The sequence below is a fragment of the Anguilla anguilla genome, chromosome 1 (genome assembly GCF_013347855.1).
Source record: "Anguilla anguilla isolate fAngAng1 chromosome 1, fAngAng1.pri, whole genome shotgun sequence".
In the NCBI taxonomy this organism is placed as follows: domain Eukaryota; kingdom Metazoa; phylum Chordata; class Actinopteri; order Anguilliformes; family Anguillidae; genus Anguilla; species Anguilla anguilla.
This window is the reverse complement of record NC_049201.1, coordinates 41,303,660-41,325,737: the sequence shown is the minus strand read 5'-3', so window position 1 is coordinate 41,325,737 and position 22,078 is coordinate 41,303,660. Positions and strand designations below refer to the sequence as shown.

The following is a 22,078-nucleotide window of genomic DNA, read 5'->3' as shown; positions in this document are numbered from 1 at the left end:
TGGGGCCTATCCCAGCATTCATTGGTCGAGAGGCAGGAATACACCCTGGACAGGTCCCAATCCATCTATCACCTCACACACTCATACGTTTAGACTCCCTTACCCACCCCTGCATATCTTTGGACTGTGGGAGGAAACTGGAGTACCTGGAAAATACCCACAGGGAGACACAGGGAGAACATGCACACTCCGCACACAGACAGGCGCATTCACAAGAAATTATCTCCATATTTGTCACTATAAAGCTGAAAGTATCCCCTGCTGTGTTAAAGACATGCTGTGATGGGAGTGCATTCTTTTGTCTCTCCCTGTAGAAAGGTTGTTGAGATGAGGGGCAAATTAATCATTTAAATAATGATGCTGCCAACTGATTCAGAAAAGGTCTCCATACAGATATAGAGCTATCATATGTATATCCATGTAAACAACAAGTTTTGTTGTACAAGCGTTGTTTTTAAATTCCAAACTCAGTAATTGCTGATGGAAATCATTTTGAAAAATGACAATATAATGTGAATTTTCAGTCATAGTTAGAAATATATACAATATATATCACTTATTAAACATTATATGTGGAATAAAAATGCTTATCACTGTCTGAGTGCATACGGTAAAACTGAAATAATGTGCAAACAATCCAGAAAGTGAATGATCCCTTTAACTCTGAATGAGTTGCTGAATGTGCTTATTTCAGTCTAACATGGAGAAACACTCTCAATGCTCCATGTGCATATCTAGCATTCCTTCACTTACTCGCCTTTTAAACACACAGTTCTAAATTCTCATGAGGTGTGCAATTATAGCATTATGCTGACTGCCTGCTTATCTGAAGTCTGAATAAGCTCCAGTGTGCAGGACATGCAGGTAATCGCAGAATGATACATAAACAGCATATAGCATTTGTTGGGACTTTTTTTTTTTTTGAGTTCCTTAAATGACAGCTTATGAATTTGAATTTGAATTTGAATTTGGGTGGGGGTGGGGGCAAGTGTGCGGAGGTCTACCTGCAGAGTTACAGGTAGACGTGGTTCCATAGTACAGAAGGTGCCATGGCATGGAATGTTCTCTTCATGGGTGAATTTGTATTTGGGTTTTTAGGATTGTGCCACACATTCTCATAATTGTTAAGGTTTTGTTTTCTAGTTGTTTTCTTTGTGTAGTTTTATGTTTTTCTGTGCTGTGCATTGTGTGTTTTCAAACTTTGACCTCAAGACTGCACTGTAGCTATCTTAACTAGGTTCGCCTTTAAAAAGAGATTTTTATGTCAACGAGCCTGTTTAAATAAGAGGATCAGTGTATAAAACAGGTTAACTGTGACTAACATGCTTTTCCATCTCTGACCAGCAGAGGGAGACACTGACCCGTCAAAGAAGATGGAGGCCCTGCAGCAGCGTGTGCGGCGGCAGGAGAATATTTTACAGAAGTGCAAGGAGCTCCTGCACACGCACAAGGAGCGCAGCACCCAGCTGAGCAGCGAGAACGAGACCCTGCACAACCAGCTGCAGGAGCGGCTCCAGGAGCTGGAGAAGATGAAGGTCAGCCATCCCACTACCCACAATGCACTTAGGCACTACAGTTTGCATACTTGGCTTGGGGTGTGTGGATTGTTGTCTACCAGATGTGGATTTTCTACCAGATTACGCTTGGAATTAAAACACCAGAATATCTCATGAATTTCTTTTAATCTCTTTTGTTCTAGATTGTTCTAATAAAGCTCGTAAAGGCAACACTCTGTAGTTACTGTACAGCTTTTCCATGGCTGCAGGATCAGGAGCAAACATGAACAACCAGCCATCTGAGTGCACATTTTACAGTGGAGCCTCAGCGCTATTTATAATAGTGGAATGCACATTTCACACTGCGGCTTCAGTGTTGTTTGTAAAATGTTAATGTGGATTTTACAGTGAAGCTTCACTGCTGTTTATAATGAAATGTGAGATAATATAAAGTGAATGTTCACAGATGTTTATAAATTTGCATTTTACAGTGAGCTATAATATCCAAATGCGCATCTTACTGAGTAGTTTCAGAACTGGTTATAGTATATAAAGTCATGTGTAAACAATTTCTCTCTCTCTCTGGGAGACGGTACGGTGGTGTGTGAACAGGCTGTCTCTCTGGGAGACGGTACGGTGGTGTGTGAACAGGCTGTCTCTCTGGGAGACGGTACGGTGGTGTGTGAACAGGCTGTCTCTCTCGGAGACGGCACGGTGGCGTATGAACAGGCTGTCTCTCTGGGAGACGGTACGGTGGTGTGTGAACAGGCTGTCTCTCTGGGAGACGGTACGGTGGTGTGTGAACAGGCTGTCTCTCTGGGAGACGGTACGGTGGTGTGTGAACAGGCTGTCTCTGGGAGACGGGACAGTGGTGTGTGAACAGGCTGTCTCTCTGGGAGACGGTACGGTGGTGTGTGAACAGGCTGTCTCTCTGGGAGACGGTGTAATGGTGTGTGAACAGGCTGTCTCTCTCGGAGACAGTGCGGTGGTGTGTGAACAGGCTGTCTCTCTCGGAGACAGTACGGTGGTGTGTGAACAGGCTGTCTCTCTGGGAGACAGTACGGTGGTGTGTGAACAGGCTGTCTCTCTGGGAGACGGTACGGTGGTGTGTGAACAGGCTGTCTCTCTGGGAGACGGTACGGTGGTGTGTGAACAGGCTGTCTCTCTGGGAGACGGTACGGTGGTGTGTGAACAGGCTGTCTCTCTGGGAGACGGTGCGGTGGTGTGTGAACAGGCTGTCTCTCTGGGAGACGGTACGGTGGTGTGTGAACAGGCTGTCTCTCTGGGAGACGGTGTAATGGTGTGTGAACAGGCTGTCTCTCTGGGTGACGGTACGGTGATATTGGCCAGACGGTCTCGGGTTGATGGATGGCAGGAAGAGGAGAGGTCAAAAGGTGCTGAGCTTTCCTAACATGTGTGAAAGTGTGCAGGACCCACCACATTAGAGACGGCACATAAAAGCACCCATCTGCTCCCATCCATTTCTGCTGTTTGGGGGGATGGAGGCTTTATTTGCATTTAGGAGAGATACTCTGTTTTTATTTTTTTACAGTGAATGTGCTTTTTTCCTGAATCACTGCTGGAGATGCAATCACAGGGAATGTGTAGTCCAGGGTTGATGGATTTTCCCCACATTTTTTAAAAAGATACCCTATGTCTGTTAAATACATGTAAAAAGAAAGCACAATGTTTTTTTTCTGGCTAAAACATCCTCTCTCTTTTGCAGTTTAGATGAACCTGCAACATTTGTAACTGGAAACATTTAATTACAGGATCCTGCATGTTTATATTGCATTGTAGCACCCGCAGTGTGTGAAGTAAGCTGCATATTGCACGTGCCCCCCTCCCCCTGCCCTTCATAATATGGGCTTTGTGAGTTGCCATGGCATATTTTCCTGAATCCCCCCACCCCTCATTTTTTATGTTTGAAATAATAGGCAGCGCGTACCCCACTCTCACTCACTGTTGCAATTGCAGCTGCGTGCATTCATTTGCAATCCTCACCGCCGGTTTTGGAGGGTGTTGACTTCTTTAAAACGTGCAGTGTCTCCTACCTGCTTCTGTTCATGTCGCACAGTGCAGCTGTGCTCGTACGGAGCTGAGTCAGAGGAAGGCGTTTCATGTCCTGATTTGGCATGCAGTCCACAGGCACCGGGTCGATCAGCAGGGGTTGCTAGCGAGCTGTAAGATATACAGAGCCCTAACTGGCCAAACACTCCCATACCCTGGGCAACGCATTCGCCCGTTGCACGTTGCTTTATGCTACCGGCTACCTGGGGCTTATACATACAACACAGCATGATGCCTGAACTGGATTTTCCTGAAATTTACTACCAAGAATTTTTCTTTGGATGAAGGATGTTTGGCACAGGTTTGAGGTTTGTGTCATAAATGCCTTTGAAGAAAAAGAATGCGTAGGAGCCTGCTGAAGTTCATTTTTGAACCGTATACAGTAAAGACAACAGCCATCATAACAATAAGGGTTTTCTATAATGAGGATTAGTGCCATTTCAAAAGTATCGTTTTTGATTTTGCTCATATAAACTTTACTGCGTATGCACATAAAAATTCTGTTAGATCTAAGGTAAGTTTTTGAACTGCGGCCCGTGTTCTGGGCATTGCAGTATGCACCAAATAACGCAGGCAACTAAAAATGTAAATAATGCTGTGAAGATTGTTCTTTCATAAAAGAACTGTAATCCAGTTCCATCCTCTGGACCCCTCAGGGGAATTGCCTCCCTTAAATTTTGGGATGGGATCACATGATGACTCCTTATTAGGTATTCCTGGAGCTCTTTGTCTGAGTGATGTTGCTTGAATAACTGAAACGCATGCAAGCTTAATGCAAAACAGGACTATGCTTAGAAATATACGCTTTATGTATAACAGCAACGTGTATAGTAATGTATTTGTTTCCAGCTGCGTTCCTGTGACAGGGAACGCGTTCCTGTGACCTGGAGGTGTTACTGTTTTGTGGCACTGCAAACTGGCCTGTTTTTTACACACATCAGCCCTGTTTACACAGCGGCTTCAGCTCCACGCGTTGTGTCTTTAATTTAGCTCTGCGCCGTGGCTTTGGGACCACTACTAAGCATTCTTTGTTGGTTAGAGGTTGAGGCCTGTGGTTGGCTTGAGTCAGGCACATGCAGTGGCAGCTTGTTGCACAAGGGGGCAGTGTAGCATGTTTGAGCCTGTGATACTAAGGGACTGTTGGCATTTGCTGCTGTGTTGGTCTATGAGAAGCAAAATATGAACATGTATTTAAGAGAAGTGTGATGTTCTAGGCTTGTGGATAATTGCCACTCCACCACCTCAGAGAAATACTGCTACACACGTCTACTTGTAATTGGCCTATCACTGAAAAGGCCCGATTCCCTGCTTTTTGGAACTTATACTTTTGTATTTCCCCTGATGTTTAGAGTTTTTAATTTCAGATATGTAGCTGATTAGAATGATGAACAGTTCAGTAATGGGTTCAAGCCTAGCCCTAGCCTTCCCTTGATGTTTGTCTTCCCCCTCTCACACCCCCTCCTACCACCACTGCACCACTAGTCCCACTACATTTTCTGTATTTTTTTGTATGATTCATTGTATGTATATATGTATCATTTTATTGTAAAGCGTCTTTGAGACCATGAAAAGTGCTATATAAAATTATTATTATTATTATTATTATTATTATTATTAAGGACAGGGCAACAGAGAAACGTGTTAAGAAGCTGTGGCAGTGGACCTTGTTGCTTCCAGGCTGGACAAGCAGGGTTGTGGCTGTGAACAGTTGACAAGTTTCGAGCATGAACATTGCTCAGGAGTTGTGAGAGTGAACAGTGCCCAGGAGTTGTGAGAGTGAACAGTGCCCAGGCGTTGTGAGAGTGAACAGTGTGTTGAGACGTTGGACAGATAGAGTAGTATGGCTGCTTGACCTGTCTGGCTGTGTCTGTCTGTTCTCAGGAACTTCACACTACAGAGAAAACAAAGCTCATCACACAGCTTCGCGATGCCAAAAACCTCATCGAGCAGCTGGAGCAGGACAAGGTGAGTGCTGGTGAAGACAGAAGGAGGATGCATTAAATGGCTTCTTGGCTAGCTTTTCTGAGCTCAATTAAGCAACATTTCCTATTGTGGCAGAGAATTTACAGAATGTTCTGCTTTTTCCCGTAAATTTGGACAATTCACCACACATCTGTTCTTTATTTATTTTATAAATCCCTGTAGTCCTCTGATGCTCTGACTCAGGGCCAGTGACTATTTTCAGTACTGCTAGCGCACAGCACACTCCAGAAGAGCTTTCACTCATTAGAGTGGAGTTATGTCTCCATTGATGATTGGGGGTAGCCTGTCGGTGCCTGGCATAGCTGGAGGGCACTCATGCTGTGGCAGCCTGTCGGTGCCTGGCATAGCTAGAGGGCACTCATGCTGTGGTAGCCTGTCGGTGCCTGGCATAGCCAGAAGGCACTCATGCTGTGGTAGCCTGTCGGTGCCTGGCATAGCCAGAGGGCACTCATGCTGTGGTAGTCTGTCGGTGCCTGGCATAGCTAGAGGGCACTCATGCTGTGGTAGCCTGTCGGTGCCTGGCATAGCTGGAGGGCACTCATGCTGTGGTAGCCTGTCGGTGCCTGGCATAGCTAGAGGGCACTCATGCTGTGGTAGCCCATCGGTGCCTGGCATAGCTAGAGAGCACTCATGCTGTGGTAGCCTGTCGGTGCCTGGCATAGCTAGAGGGTACTCGTGCTGTGGCAGCCTGTTTGTGCCTGGCATAGCTAGAGGGCACACATGCTGTGGTAGCCTGGGGCACCCTGGTTGAAACAGCCACCCTACCCTGGCAGGATGATGCAAGCTGTGTCCCGCTGCTGTGAACTCCCATTCATAGCCCACTAAGGACATCACTCAAGGTTGAAACAGCCAATGTTTAAGCTGTAAGGCTACACCTGCATTTGTGGTGAGAACCTTTACCAACTGTAGGTTTATTACGCACGTAAACCTAAGGGGTTCAATAGTCATGCTAGTCCACTTAACTGTGGCCAGTAAATTTAGATGTTGAACTAGTAAAACTGCTGAGCCGCGTTCCTGATCGTGCAAGTGACGATTCAGGGCTAATTCAAAATTTATGTTTGTTCAAATATCCCTCATAATGTGTATGGAAACAACTGGCTGGAGGCAACAGTATAAATTCAGTGGTGCCTCGTGTTAGTTCATATGACATCGCATCACTTTAAAGGATGAGCTAAAGCTACAGCAGCAAAGCATAGTAAACTGGCATACTGCTTAGGCAGTGTCAGTGCTTTCATGCAGCTTCTTTTTCACGTCAAAAATGGCATCTGTCGCTGTTTTTATTGACTATTAACTGCGGTAATATTAGTGAAGCATCAGTAGAATACTTTTCCATGAAATTAGATTTTTATACTTAGCGAGGTATTTAGTACATTGAAAAATTATGATGATACCAGATTGGTAATAAACAATAAGTTAAATGTTACAATGTTACAACCCCTTAGAGTGTGTTTATCAGAAATGTGATCATATAATTATCACAGTTTGTGTATATGGGTTGCTCAACTAGTAAATTAGAGCTGTTTGACCACCATGAGCCAATGTAACTTATAGATAATTTATAGATATATATGTTGGTATGTATGCAAGGAAGCTTTTATCAGTTTCTTCCCTGTCCACTTTATCTGCAAAATTTATTGTCCATCATGAGCACCGTACTAATACATGTTCAAAGATCACAAGAGTTTAAGTATACTATTTAAGGTGCTGTGTAAGTGTAGATAGATGTAAAAAACAGACTGTCTTGTGGTGCTCTGCTTGAAAGAGGGTGTAGATCATCAGTGATTAACCTTTGATCCCCTGGAGATAATGGGCCATGAACTGCGTGCTCTGGAATGTGGGAGGAGAGATGCTCAGACGTCTCCAGTGTATGTTGGCCCTGCTGTTAACTGGGGAATGGCCACTCTTTTTGGTTTTAGTGTGAAACCAATCTGCTGCCTGGTAGTTGACTGATTTCAGTTATGCACCGGTATTGCTCTTGATGCAATAAGGCCTAAGTCCTCATTATCAATAAAGCCTGCTTAAGACCCCTGTCTTGCATACCAAATCATATTTAGAGTGAAAACCATTTACTGCATTGTTCTCTGTGAGTTTTGTGAGTTTTAGAGCGCACAGGCTAGCACACGTGTACAACACACATATCCACCAGAAAGCATGCACCCTGCCGCTGCTGCTGCCTTCTGGCTGAACTGTACAGTATCTGTGCTGGAGGACTGCACTCCACCTGCAGCTAGAGTAGGTAGATCAGAGGGTCCAGTCACCCAGAGGAATGACTAATGCACCCTCCCTCTGTGGGTGATGCCTTAACCCCACAGGTCTTCCAAGCACAATCTACGTTGGGACAGTCAGGACTGGTTACCATACCATGGGATTTGTCATTGCACCAAGGGCTTAAGTCAAGCTTTAGCTGGACTTGGCTAGCGCCTTAGCTGAGCTCGGCTTGCGCCTTAACTGGACTTGGCTAGCCCCCTAGCTCGGCTAACGCCTTAGCTGGACATGGCTAGCGTCTTAGCTGGGCTCGACTAGCGCCTTAGCTGGGCTCGGCTAGCGCCTTAGCTGGACTTGGCTAGCGCCTTAGCTGAGCTCGGCTTGCGCCTTAACTGGACTTGGCTAGCCCCCTAGCTCGGCTAACGCCTTAGCTGGACATGGCTAGCGTCTTAGCTGGGCTCGACTAGCGCCTTAGCTGGGCTCGGCTAGCGCCTTAGCTGGGCTCGGCTAGCGCCTTAGCTGGGCTCGGCTAGCGCCTTAGCTGGAGACATTAACTTTTTTGATCTGGAAAAAGGACATTTCCCAGTACTGAGCAGCGCAGCACACTGACACTCTCCCCTGTGCAGGGCATGGTGATCGCGGAGACCAAGCGGCAGATGCACGAGACGCTGGAGATGAAGGAGGAGGAGATCGCACAGCTGCGCTCACGGTTCCAGCAGGTGGCAGCACAGAAGGACGAGCTGCAGGAGCAGAAGGAGAAGTCTGAGAAAGCCGGTAACTGATCAACATTCCTCATTATCCACTGTCCTATCAAATGTGTGATTCTCAGTTGCAACAATAGCCAGTTCTCTTCTATAACTGCCAACTGTTGCACGGAAGTGGCACATATCCTTATACATGCTATGATACTGTACCATATATTAAATAATTCTGTCTACCAAGCATTAGGGCTTGGAAGCCTATGGGAACAGTAGCAACCCACGTCCATAGTCACGTCATATCCGGTGCATGAAACACAAACACTACTTAGCTACCAATGAACGCTTACGTTACAGTGTGAAGTATCCTCATTGTAAAATACCACTATCCTATTTAAAGACACTCAATTTAAAAAACAACACATATAACCAATATATTTTCAGCAGTAACACTTACATATGGATGATGAAATCTTATCTGTGTTCAGTAGATAGAGACAGAGACAGAGAATCAATGCTGTCGTTCTCCTCTTTTGCCTTAGTTTCTCCTGATTAATTTTCCTGTTCAACTCAATGGAAAAAATATTCAGGAGAAACAATGCTTGTAGTATCTACTGCATATTTGGCAGCAGCACGGTGGTTTGAGGCTCATTTGATACCTTAGACCCTTGATGACTTAAAGCCATTTAGCCAACAAATGTGTTCCATACGGTATCAGCATAATTTACAGCTGAATCTAGTCCCACCCCCCAATTCCCATAGAGATCCATTCAAATGCAAAGAGTTTTTGTATCTCTTGTAGGAACAACCTGAAAATAAGATATCCAGACTCTGATGATGTTGATAGGTCACAGACATCAGGAAGTCATGGCATGCAAATGATATGCAACCAAATATAAAACATGACTCTTTTATTTGACATTATGTTAATTTGTCTACTGTATAAGTGAATTTCCCTGTTTCTAGCTTTTCCCCAAACAGTTCACTACAGCAAAAGTAAACAAACAAATGGTGGCACAGGAGGTCTCAGGAGTGCATTTGTTTAATTCTTGCTAATTTTCTGACCAGTGATTTGTTGTTAAGACCATTAAAAGCTGAATTTTTTGCCATTTGGGCTTGGCCCATTTTTTTGCCCCGGAGTGTACATTGTTAGAAAGCTTATTCTGTCACATATTAGATAGATTAATTGTCAGTCAAGCCAGATTGTACTACAAAGGGCGACAACACCACAAACAACATGTGTGGTATTACGCGCAGCTATTTTAGAAGGTACCCAGGCGTCACAAATGCGCGTATATTTCACAAATGGATTGTCCAAGACAATATATGGCCACTCGGTCTTGAGAGGGACTTCTCTATGCATAAGATTTTCTTCTTATTTATTTCAGTGTTCAGTGAGCAGCGTTTTTCACAGCTGTACTGGCATACCTTTGGCTGTTGTTGGCTTTATCTTTTTGCTATGGTGGAATACAATTTTTTAGTGGTGAAAGAATGTTTTTATGAATGCCTAGATAGACACTATTGCCCAGTGTGTTGTGGGTAGGGGGTTTAGTTTCAGATGAGACTGCAGGGAGGAGGTGCTTGGTAAATGGAGAACAGGCGTGGCAGCAGTGGTTTTTAGAAACTCTGTCTTCGGCATAGTTGTCCTGAATTGTCTACCAATATAGCTAGAACACAGAGTTTGTGTTTTTTCAACTCATAGTTTGGTTGCAAGAGCACTGAATGTCTGAGTTGAGCAATCTAGGCACGCCGGTGTGCAGACCACTTGGGGGCTCGCAGGCAGGGTCTAAAGACAAAAATGCAAACAGCAGTCTGAGGCAGACACAGGTGAGGGGAAAAAAATAAATTGTTAATTATTGTTTAATGTGTAATTTGAAATAAAGGCCTGATCAACTCCTTTGTGACAGTGAATTGAAACACATGTGAAACATCAACCCAAGATTTTCTTGGGACCCTTGTAATGTGCCTAAAGTGGGCTTTTCGTTGTTCTGTAACATACTGCTTTTTTATGTGCCTTAGCAGTGAACTTTTTAAAATAGCACAAAATCTTACTGTTATTGACTCTGAAATATGAAATATGGATAAATAAGCTCAGAGTTACCCTCTTAAATAGCTTAATATTGAGAGAGCTCTTTAACTGCTAATTACTGGTCTTCAGGGACATTGAAAATACTTAGTAACAATTAATGGTTTTCTCTGACTTTTGGATTCACGTAGACTTGAGCGCTACAGACAGCTTCTGCTCCACAGACATGCCGATGGGGGCCTCCTTTCAAGATTTTCTGAGCGTGGAAGATTGATGTACAGGCTGAACTTAGATGTCATCTTAAAAAAACTGAATAGCAGCCTCATAACCTTGAGTCTGAACTCATACATCCATTCATTTAGAATTTGACCACCTGTCACACCTCTTGAAGTTTTGCACAGATGTTCCTATATTAGGGTTTGGGTTAGGACTGGGTAGAGTGGGATGACCACTTTGACATAAGTCTCCTATGTAAATGCTCATTTGTGGGTGCCTGAGACCCCCCATCAGGTTTAGGTCCAAAATGTAACTTGCAGTTTGAGTCTGTAACCAGGGAGAATGCCTCTAGACTCTCTATACGTTAATACCCAAGAGATCTGAAGCTCCCAGAAACTTTCTGTGTCACTCATTCTGCCCTGCTGCTTTTATTCACCTGAATGTGTTATGCTGCAGACACAAATGATCTCTTATTAACAGAAGGATGAGTTGAGGAGGAGGGTTGAAGATTGATTGTAGGTGTGGTGGACCTGTTCCATTACATGTCCTGTAGGCTAGTACCAATGTTTTAAACTTGATGTGAGCTGTAACTGGTAGCCAGTAACGTGTGGAGCAGCTGAGTGACATGAGAATGCGTTGGAAGGTTGCAGTAGTCCAGATCAGATTTCCAGGGCCTGGGCTTAGAACTGTGTGGAGTCCGTGAAGAATCCACATGCCTGACTCACTGGCACTATGTGGAAGAATAAGGAACTTACTAACATGCAACATCTCACAATGATGTGATTTAGCAACAAAACATGGCACATTTTAACAAAGATACAATATCACACAGAAAACCAACATAATTAGTTATGTCGCTTATGTGGATGATTTAAGTTCAAACCCAGGTGGACGTGTACTGTTTTGTGAAGGCCTGGGTTTGGGGCAGTTTGTCTTCTATATCTTTACAGCGCTGTAGCTCAGGGCTGTGCAGTAGAAGATCTAAGACTGTCCAGCAGTTTGAAAGATTGCATCAGTTCTTCACTGAATAGAGCTCTTATGCAAGGAGTTGGCACAGCTCTCGTTAAACATCGACTGATTTTAATTGGGCATGATTATCATGCGGAATGGGTGGAGTGGGCTTAAAACAGGACTACACAATCATGCAGTTCATCCAGCCCTGTCTGAGAAAGGGAAATTTAATCTGTGTGATAAGATTCCGTTTCACGGTCATCTGATAGCTACTGTGTGGCCCTAAACGCGGTATTTTATTTCCTGAAAACAATTAATTGTTCTTGATGAAATTACATCAGACCTAGCTAGGGATTCAAAATATGATTTGATATTTTCCTAATCATGTTCATGTTGGAAGTCTCATCGAATCATGCTTCATGTACAGTTTAACAGATTAACTTTTGGTTGGCCAGCGGGAGATGCTGGTGTGTCATGAAATGTGGGCAATGCGAGAGCTAGTTTTGCGTTGACCTGTGAGGCTGTCGATTGCAGTCAGCAGCAGACCTGGCTTTGACTGGGACTCATCTGCATACTAAAACAGTGCCTTTACAGGATGAACCTCCCAGCAGCCCAGCTTAGAGACTTTTGAAAATTCTGCTGCATGCTGCAACAAATTCTCTGACAACTTGAACAAGGTTAAGTAGTATGGCAGTTATGGCCTGTAATACTTAAAACTCTGAATACCCTGACAAGATACTTAATTTTAAACGGATTACCTGAAAATGTGTTCAGCTCTAAATAAAACAACAGACATTTTGATATTTTGTATGATACTCTTGTGCTTAAATGATACTTGTGTATCCGGTTGTAGGACGTGGCACTGTTACTCCTGCTCTCTGTATTTATGTTCTGTATTATATGTGTTGTTCATTAGATACTCTGTAACCACATGTGATGTAATCATTGTGGGGAGTGACTGTGTGAAATCTTGTCCCCAGCATTTGAGGAGTTGGAAAGGGCTCTGGGCGTGGCTCAGCGGGCGGAGGAGGGGCGGAAGCAGCTGCAGGCACGGATGGAGGAGCAGGTGAAGGAGGTGGAGCGAGCCAGCGAGGAGGAGAGGAAGAACCTGCAGCAGGAGCTGTCCCGTGTCAAGCAGGAGGTCGTCAGCATCATGAAGGCGAGTCATCCTGCTGTATGCCAAAGATCAGGGTTGTTGATGCCCTTACCATTAAACAATAACAATTTTGTAAGCGCTTATATACTTTAGATGGGTAAACATTGGTTGTACAGGCATATTTAATTTTTCTCCTGCAACCTATTTTAAGCCTGTCTGGAAAATTGAACAAGTGTCGCCTTTCATTTCCACTTCATAGCTTTACACCCCACCTCCTGTCAGCTTCTTTGAATATATGCCTACTTTAGGAACAGCTCCTTGAATAAGCCACTGGATCACATGGATTATTATTTAGTCCAGATTTTATCTTAAATTTTGCATTTCTTTTTCAATTATTTCCTTAATATGCTGCTATTTTTCATTTCTATTGTAAAGGTTTAAAACGTTTTTTGTACTACATGGCTGTGGTAGTACATTTTTAGTTGTTTCATTTAGAATGTTTTTCCTCAAATTGTTTAACAGGATTGTGGGAAATGACAATTCATGAATTTCAAGGAAAAGTGTGCATTTCAGAGGAAGCTGGGTATCACACAGCCTCTTGTCTCCAGACTCAATGCCAAAATATGAATGTTTTTGAGGTTAAGTGTATGTCATGATGTGGGTTAATTTGGCACGAAGGTACGGCTCATCTGAAGACTAACGTGGCGTGCGTGTGAATGTGTGCTGCAGAAGTCGTCGGAGGACAGGGTGACGGAACTGGAGCGGCTGCATGCGGAGGCCCTGGCCAGTAAGGAGAAGGAGCTGCTGGCCAGGCTGCAGGACCAGGAGTCCCGGGTTCAAGAGCAGATCAGCCAGGCTGTGGTGCGCATGACAGGCTGCCGCTGTGTTTGGTGGCGGTTGAGGGTGTAGGGGACACAATGTGTGCTGTGTGTTTTGGAATGTGGGAGGGTGCGTCGTGTGTTGTGTTTGAGGTGTCGGGGCGTAAATTGTGGACATAAGGTGGAGCGCATACTGTTTCTGAGGCGTAATGTTTAGTTTGTAGGGGGTGTAACATGCTCTGTTTTTAGGATGTGGAAGGCTATTAAGTGCTGTGTTTTGAGGCATAGCAGGTGTCATTTCTGCTTTGGTTTTTCAGTGTAGGAAACAGTGTGCTGTTTTTTAAAGATAAAGGGGGGTTTAATGCATGCAGTGTTTTTGGGTTTTGAGAGACTGAAGGTTCTCTGAGGTTTAGGAGGTGAAGTGCCTGCAGTGTTTGGCAGTTTAGTTGGTCATAATAGATGCAGTGTTTTTGGGTAGTGGTAAACTAAATGCACTCTGAGGTATAGGAAGTGATGTGTGTGCAGCGTTTGAGGGTTTAGCTGGTTGTAATACATGCAGTGTTTTTTGGCTTTAGGAGGCGTGTCGGAAAGAGCTGACTCAGGCTCTTCAGGAGAAGGAGCAGCAGGCAGCTCTGGCTCTGGAGGAGGCGGAGCTGCAGAAGACTGCCCTCCAGAAGGAGGGGCATAGCCAGGCCCAGGGGCTGCAGCAGGATCTGGAGACTGCCAGGACTGTGAGTACATCATGGCAGCTTCCATTTCCAAATAAATTAATTTAATTACAAGTTAAATAAAAAAATGATTCTTTTAATTTTACCCTCACAGAATATTTGTACACACAGAAATGATTACTTCAATATCTGAAACTTGGGTGTTGAAAGACGACATTACATCTTTCTTAATAAATGGATTGTGTTCCCTTGTTTTATCACATGCTCTTGAGTCCTCAGTTTTCATGGAAGTAATTTCCTGCCAAAGGACCGAAGCAGAACCTTTTGTAGACAGTTTTCCTCTTCTTTGGCTCTCATTTCAAAACAATTATGAATGCTGGCTAACTGAGAAAAATGACCTCACTCTCCTGTGGTCAATCATCTGTCTGTCGGGGGAAAGCTTGTGATTGGCTGACATAAAAGGGGTTTGCTGTGCATGCAGAGAGCGAGAGTATCTGTGTGTAATCACATTGCAATACCGAAGGAAAAACTGCCCTCTACATGGAACTGGCTGCAGGATCACAAGCTACTTTTATTTTCATATGATAAATACATGAAACATATTTACATATATTTTAAAGCTAAATCAAAAATTGTGTGCTTCTCTCTGCTGTACTGCAGTGAAATTAATTCTATGTGCCTAGTACCTAAGAATGTTTCATCTCCCAAACATCTGAAAAAGACTAATTTAAAAATTGTATGCTACTCTCTGCTGTCCGGCAGTGAAATTAATTTTATGTGCCTAGTACCTAAGAACGTTTTTTTCAGTCAAACCTTTCTTTAATCTGTATTTTTCTCAAAACTAGCTAGCCCTGTGAACTAACCAGTACTTCATTCCTATTCATGTTTGGATGAAATTCTTTGCCTACATACTGTGTGGGTACACTGCTTGTAGCTGTAGTTAAGGAGGTCATATAAAATTAACATGTAAAATGATATTAATCTCCTGAAGTTAACAGTTTCACTTGAGTTACCTTTACTGTATCGCCTTAAGTAAGCCAATTTGCAGGAAATCCTGATGATTATATCTGATACATTCCTGTTCTGCCTACAGTTTAAATGTACTATATTACAAAGACGAGGACAAGAGCAAGAATTTTTCACAGCTACGTGTTACAAGTTCTCTTGTTTTACTGTTTATCCATTTTCCATTTCAGAGAATTCTGGAACTTGAGAGCTTCTTGAAGAGTTCCCAGGACACAACGGCAGAGTCCAGCATGCTGTCAGGGCAGATAGAAGAGGAAAGGAGGAAACATGTGGAGGACATGTCTGCTCTGGGGCTGAAGCATAGTGGAGAGCTGGAGGCCTTGGGCCAGAGCCACCAGGTGGCTCTAAATGAGCTGCAAGAGAAGCACCAAGCTGAGCTGGAGGCTGCCCTGAAGGAAAAAGAGCAGCAGTTCCAGGAACATGTGGAGGAAATGAATGTCAAGTGCCTGGAGAAGTTGGACGTGAAACAGATAGAGCTGGAATCCCTGTCCGCGGAACTCTCTGAGTTGCTTAGAAGCAAGGAGCTGCTGGAGGAGCAGCTGGAGGCCTCCAGGAATGGTTCTGATGCGACCGGGAAGGAGTTGGAGATGCGGCTCCAGCAAGAACGCTCCCGGTACCAGGAGGAGATTCAGGGCATCAAATCTCAACATGAACAGTCTCTAGGAGGAGTGGAGAAGACCCTGAAGGAGGAACTCAACAAGCTGAAGATGGTCCTGGAAGATAAAGATAAAGCGTTGGAAGAGCTCTTAGCAAGAGAGAAAGACCTTAAAGAAGCAGAGGCAAGAGCTCTGGAGGAAGGGAAGGTTCAGTTGGAACAGCTGGCTGTTTCTCACCATAAGAAGATGGAAGAATGGGAAGAACAGAGCAAGGTCATGAAGGAGACCGAGAAGACCCGTGAACTGGAATTGGAAGAGCTCAGGCAAAGTCTGCAGAAAGCCCAGTCTGAAAAAGAGGTTTTGCTTGAAGCAAGCACTCAGTTGAATGAGGCTACAGGTGAGCTGGAACGATGCAGGAGTCAAATCAGAGATCTAGATCAAAAGCTGGAAGAAACCCAGAGGGTTTGGGAGGAAAAGACAGAGTCACTTCAGCAGAAATATTCAGCTGAGGAACAGGAGCTGAAACTTCAGGTAGAGCAAGCCAAAAATGAACTATCCGAACGTGAGAGGGCCTTTGCGGAAACACTAGACGCACACCGACAGGTGGAGGAGCAGTTAAAAAAGACGCTGCACGAGGAGGCAGCTGCCGCTGAGAAGAGGCTGGAAACCACCAGGCAGCAGCTGGAGGAAAAAGTAAAAGTGCAGGACACCAAGATGGAAAAACTCAAGCTCAAGTTCAGAGAGATACAGGAGAAGATGAAAAAGCGCCAGCAGGAGCAAGAAGAGAAGCTGAAAGCGGAAATTGAGAAGAAAGACCATGAGCTGAGTCTGAAAGATCTGCAGGTGAAGGAGAAGATCCTGGAGATGGGTCAAGCGAGCTCGGCCGGCATCAGCAATGCGATCTCTCAGCTGGAAGCTGGTCATCAGGAGCAGCTGGAGAAGCTGCAGTCGGCGCACAGAAAGGATCAGGAAGAGCAGGCACAGAGCTGGCAGGCTAAACTGAGCCAGCAGGAGGAGGAGGGACAGGAGAAGGCTCAGGAGCTGGCGGAGGTCACCCAACAGCTGGAAACCACCAGGGCAGAGAAGGAGCAGGTCATGCAGGAAATAAAAGACCTCAGGGAGGAGCTTGCGATGCGGGAAACCACTGTGCAGAAGCTGCAGGCAGAGCTGAAGGAAGCTGCCCTCTCGCTGGAGAGCTTGTCTCAAGGAGAAACGATGCTGAAGGCACAAGTGGAGACTGTGGAGAAGAACCTCAACCAGGCTCTCAGCGATAGGAATGCTCTTCAGGACCAAATGAATAAAGCTGAAGAGGCCCATGTAGGAAAAGTTCTGGATCTGTCAAGGCAGCTTGAAGACACCCAAAACAAGTTAAATTTTCTGGAAACTTCCAACTCTAAAGAAGGTGAGGATCTTCACAAGAGACTGGAACAGAGTGTCCTACAAATCAAAGCCATGGAAGATGCCTTTCACAGCCAAATCAGTATGATCAAGGAACAGTTAGTCTGTAAAAGTGCAGAAGTACAGATGATAATGGAGGGCAGGTATAATGAACTGCATGAGACAGTAGAGGGCAGGGTCATGACATTGAAAGACAGAGTCATTTGCAGCCAGAAGTCAGTAGCACAGCTTAAAAATGCCATCCTTATCAGGACTGACAAGATCCGTTCTTTGGAAGAACAGATTCAGAAAAAGACTATGGAGAACAGTGACTTAATAAGTTCACTTGAACAAATGACGTTACAGGTAAATTCAAAGGCAGAACACATTGAAGCATTAAGAATTGAAAAAGAATCTCTACAAAGAGATGGTAGTGGCACCTTGCACGCTCTTTCTGAGAAAGACCTTTGCATTGAGCAGCTGAGGAAGGACAATGTCGCCCTTTCCGAAGATCTGAAAGCTAATGCTTTGCATATCAGCAGCTTGGAAGGCATAATAAATGACTTGAAAATCCAGGTAGATAGTACCATAGCAGGGAAAGAAGAGGTCGTATCATCGCTCAATGAGGAGCAGCGGAAGCTTTTAAACCAAATGGAGGAACTGTCAAAGACTGTAGAGATGCTAAACAAGGAGAAATCCTCTGCTCTGGAGCAGGCGGAGCAGTTTAAGAACAAACTGTCAGAGTTCAAAAAGAAAGCTGAATCGAAGTTGTCCCAAAACCACAACACCATCAAGGACTTGCAGACCAAACTGGAGGAATCGGAGAAGCAAGTAGCAGAGAGAGATGCGCGCCTAGAAACGTCGACCAGCCATGTGGACAGTCAGGCCACCAGCAAGTCGGAGGCAGACCAGGCACTGAGCGAGAAAGAGCAGGGTGTTCTCGCGCTGACCGCGGAGCTGACGAGCAGTGCCGGCAGAATAGCGGAGCTGGAGGAAAAGCTGGCGGAACAGGCGAAGGAGTGCGAGCGGCTGAGATCGGAGACCCAAATGGCTCATCAGGACCTGGAGCAACAGAAGGAAGATTTCAACAAAGTGAAGGCTGAACTTCTGATGGCCAAAGATGAGGCTCTTAGGGAAGCTGACGAAAGGCTCTCGTCGGAGGGTGCAGGCAAACTGGCCGAGCTGAAGAAGAAGGCTGAGCAGAAAATCGGCCTTGTTCGGAAGCAGCTGACTGCGCATCTAGAAGAGAAAGAGCAGTGTGTGAGAGCTTTGGAGGGGCAGCTGGAGGAAATCAAACAGGACATAAACACAAGGGAGGAGTGCATCAAAACACTGAAAGAGCAGGTACAGTCCCTGGAAGATTCCCTGGCTCAGAAGGCCGAGCTGAAGAAGAAGGCTGAGCAGAAAATCGGCCTTGTTCGGAAGCAGCTGACTGCGCATCTAGAAGAGAAAGAGCAGTGTGTGAGAGCTTTGGAGGGGCAGCTGGAGGAAATCAAACAGGACATAAACACAAGGGAGGAGTGCATCAAAACACTGAAAGAGCAGGTACAGTCCCTGGAAGATTCCCTGGCTCAGAAGGGCGAGCTGGAAAAGCAGGTGAAGGACACTATGGCTGAGGGTGAACTAGAGACAGAGAGATCTCTGCAGAGCTTGAGGGAGATGTATGAAGAGAAACTAAGTGCACTCCAGAGAGAAGTGGCCAGCCACGAGAACACAATAGCAGCAATTCAAGAGAGTGAAAAGGAAAAGCTGTCCTCTCAAGAGGAAACGCACGCCAGGCTTGAAGAGGCCCTGAAGAAACTGAAGCAGGCAGAGGAGGAGAACATCAGACATCAAGCCGAGATTAACAGGCTGAATGCACACGTCCTTCAGCAGACCTCACAGGCCCAGGAGCAGCTGACAGAGACTTCTGCGAATCCTCAGGGGCAAAGACAACCAAAAGCAGAAAAGCAGGAAGAAAAGGAATGCTGTCTGGAGGAAGAGAAGAACAGTGTGGGCGAGATTGCGGCCTGTCTGGTTGCCCAACAGGACAGTCTGAAACAGGACCGGGACTCCTTAGTGGAAACCTATGAGCTGAGGCTCCAGAACATGCAGAAACAGCTGGAGGTGAGCGAGAGCTTGCTGAGGGCTTATGAGGAAGATTCTCCTCAGAGGGCAGCCGTCAACTCCGAGGGTCTGTTGAGTGAGATGAGGGCCGAGCAGAAACGCCTACTCGGTCAACTGTCTGAGGCAGAAACTGAGAAGCAGAAGCTGCGCAAGTCCTTCAGCAGCCTGCAGAAAGACCTGCGCTCTCTGCGCAAAGAGCACCAGGTGGAACTGGAGTATCTGAAGAAAGAGATGGCTGAAGAGTATGACAAGAAATTGAAGTAGGTGCTCCTCATATTAATTTGGTAGTGTGGTAGTCATTTCATAAGCCAGGTTGTAATTAATGGAAAAATACAGAGAACACTGTAATAAATTTCACCCTAATGAACATTTGTTTGAATAAGCAATTTGATAAGATGAATGGCTTTGAAATATTTCAAATGTTTGTTGAAATTAGTTTTTAATTCAGTTGGCTGAACTTGCATAGTGCCAGGCTGCCATTTTGTAATCCATTTTTATGATTTTATGCGATCACTGTCCATTTATATATTCCATATTCCAGTGCAAGCTTGCTGCACATTTATATATTCTGACATGATCATGCCATCCCTTTGGTAGGCTGGAAATGGAGGATGTGGAGATGAAGCACAGTTCAGGACTGAAGCAGTTAATGAGGGAATTCAACACACAGATTGCTAAGAAGGAACAGGAGCTGGAGGCTGCTGTCAGAGAGGCTGTTGGTGAGATCTCTTCTGGGAACTTTGAGGGGTTTCTTTCTTTGCCATTTGTGACTTGTAAGTGAGATTGCAGGCATGTCATCTGTTGAGCTGCTGTTTGGTGGTATGTAACCTATACCAATACAGCACAGAGAGTTTGGTGCATTTCAGGGAACAGAAATGACCAGAATGACAACTGAATTTTCCTCCTTACAAACATGAAGTTCTATTTACATCATGTAAATGCAGTAATTTACATAGAGCTGTATACATCCATGTATACAAAACACACACACCATTTAAATTAATATTATTGCTGGCTAGGTAGGTTCACTTCTAGCATTTCATTAAAACCTTGCAGTTGCTAGCTGGCTTCAGTGCTCCTGAAGCTGCTTAAGTGAACTAGTTAGCCAGGGGCATGTTACAGTCCATGTTTCTTTCGGTCATTGAGCTGGCTAGCTATGCTTCAGGCATTTCATTTGAAAAGTATGCTGATTAACTGTCCTGCACATTATTAACATGGACGAAACTAGCTAACCAATGACATGTGTTTTCATTACATACCGTATTTCGTTGATAAAAGTAGGTAAGGTTATTTAGCTGGCCATGCTTCTATGTGACATTATGGCAGGATGGCTAGCCATACACGTGTGCCTATATTATGCACTATGTTTATGCAGTTGAAGTGTTAACTAGTTGGAAACATTTTGACATTTCATTGGAACTGCACTGTAATGAGTTCACTGTAGCAAGTTCTATAGCTCATTCACTGGTTAACTAGTCAATGGAGCAGTACAGGTGTACTTCAGCACTTGCAAAGTTTCTACTTGATTGCAACTCCATACCCTTAGCTAGCTATAGCCATTTAATTCTGTACTTTGAGTGATGTCGTTGTAATGACATTGTCCTCCTCAGGAAAAGCTCAGGAGGTGGAAGTTGAACTGTTGGATAACCACAGAGAAGAAGCAAATCAACTGCAGAAGATCATCACTCAAAAAGATGCCGATCTCAAGAGAACTGTGCAGAGATATGAGGAAATCCTGCAGGTAAAGTCCTTTATGTGGTGCAGTGATATCAAGAGATCATTTGTAATAGATCTGTGTGTGATGCAGTGATATCCTGTGATCCTGTGCTATAGCTCTGTGTGATGCAAGCGTACCAAGAGATCATGTGCTATAGCTCTGTGTCTGGTGAAGTTCTTTATAGGACATTTTTGAACCTTGCTTAGGAAATAGTTTGGATATGAGTTTCTGTGAAAAGCATATTTCAAAAGCTCATCACTGTAGGGTAAATACGTGCAGAGACCATTAGAAAGCTGCTCTTTTTTATCCCCTCAGTTTCCTCTTTGTTCATTCTACACATAAACCGCAAGCTTTTGTTTTGCTTAGCTAGCTGCCAATATGTCTTACATTATTCTGGCTAGCTAGTTAAGTGATTTAGTAAGCTAGCTTCGTATTGGGTGTAACAGTACAGGCGTGATTTAGCTAAAATGTATAAACAACTCACATGCAGTAATGGCTAGCTTGGGAGGGTTTGTGTGTGTGTGTGTGTGTGTGCGCGCGCACGCATGTGCGCGTGTGCGCGTGTGTGTGAGAGGATGTGTTTGTGTGTGCGAGAGAGGGAGAAACCACCCCCCATCAGTGGTTCTCATATTGCTGACTCAAGTGGCGTGCCGAATACTTGGCTTCAGGTCTACTGTTAACGTTGCTTGTTTGCATTAGACTTATTGCCTGTTGAGACTTGTGAATTTTAAGTCAATTTCAATATGTAAATTGTGTTAAAAAAAACCTTTGAATATCATAAACCTACAGTGAGAGTAGAATCTTTAGTATGTAATTAGTATGGACAGTACAAAAAATAAAAAAATCTGTGCTTTTCCTTGAAAGGCACTTCTACCACACTGTTCTTATCTATTCTTTTCTCCGTGGATCATTTGTGTTTTCCAACAGCTTTATGGTTTAAACAGATGAAGAAGTTTACTCCAAAATGAAATTTTCAGGTTCTTCTTGGCTCAAAGAATTTCACTTGGCTTTAGCAGCTCTACAGGGCTA

General features: G+C 44.5%; 1 protein-coding gene across 6 annotated transcripts in view; it reads left to right on the top strand.

Annotated features, from left to right (window-relative positions):
* golga4 (golgin A4) overlaps nucleotides 1-22,078 on the top strand; it is a 60,729-nt gene that overhangs the window by 23,781 nt on the left and 14,870 nt on the right. For 3 of the 6 annotated variants that reach the window (XM_035416383.1, XM_035416402.1, XM_035416413.1), the window contains 9 exons: nucleotides 1,345-1,535; nucleotides 5,448-5,531; nucleotides 8,381-8,528; nucleotides 12,626-12,804; nucleotides 13,471-13,602; nucleotides 14,135-14,290; nucleotides 15,424-19,592; nucleotides 19,930-20,051; nucleotides 20,943-21,073. In XM_035416383.1, the coding sequence (XP_035272274.1) occupies nucleotides 1,345-1,535; nucleotides 5,448-5,531; nucleotides 8,381-8,528; nucleotides 12,626-12,804; nucleotides 13,471-13,602; nucleotides 14,135-14,290; nucleotides 15,424-19,592; nucleotides 19,930-20,051; nucleotides 20,943-21,073 (5,312 nt within the window). The remainder of the gene's footprint in view (nucleotides 1-1,344; nucleotides 1,536-5,447; nucleotides 5,532-8,380; nucleotides 8,529-12,625; nucleotides 12,805-13,470; nucleotides 13,603-14,134; nucleotides 14,291-15,423; nucleotides 19,593-19,929; nucleotides 20,052-20,942; nucleotides 21,074-22,078) is intronic. The other 3 variants (XM_035416422.1, XM_035416430.1, XM_035416393.1) reach the window with 3 other exon arrangements.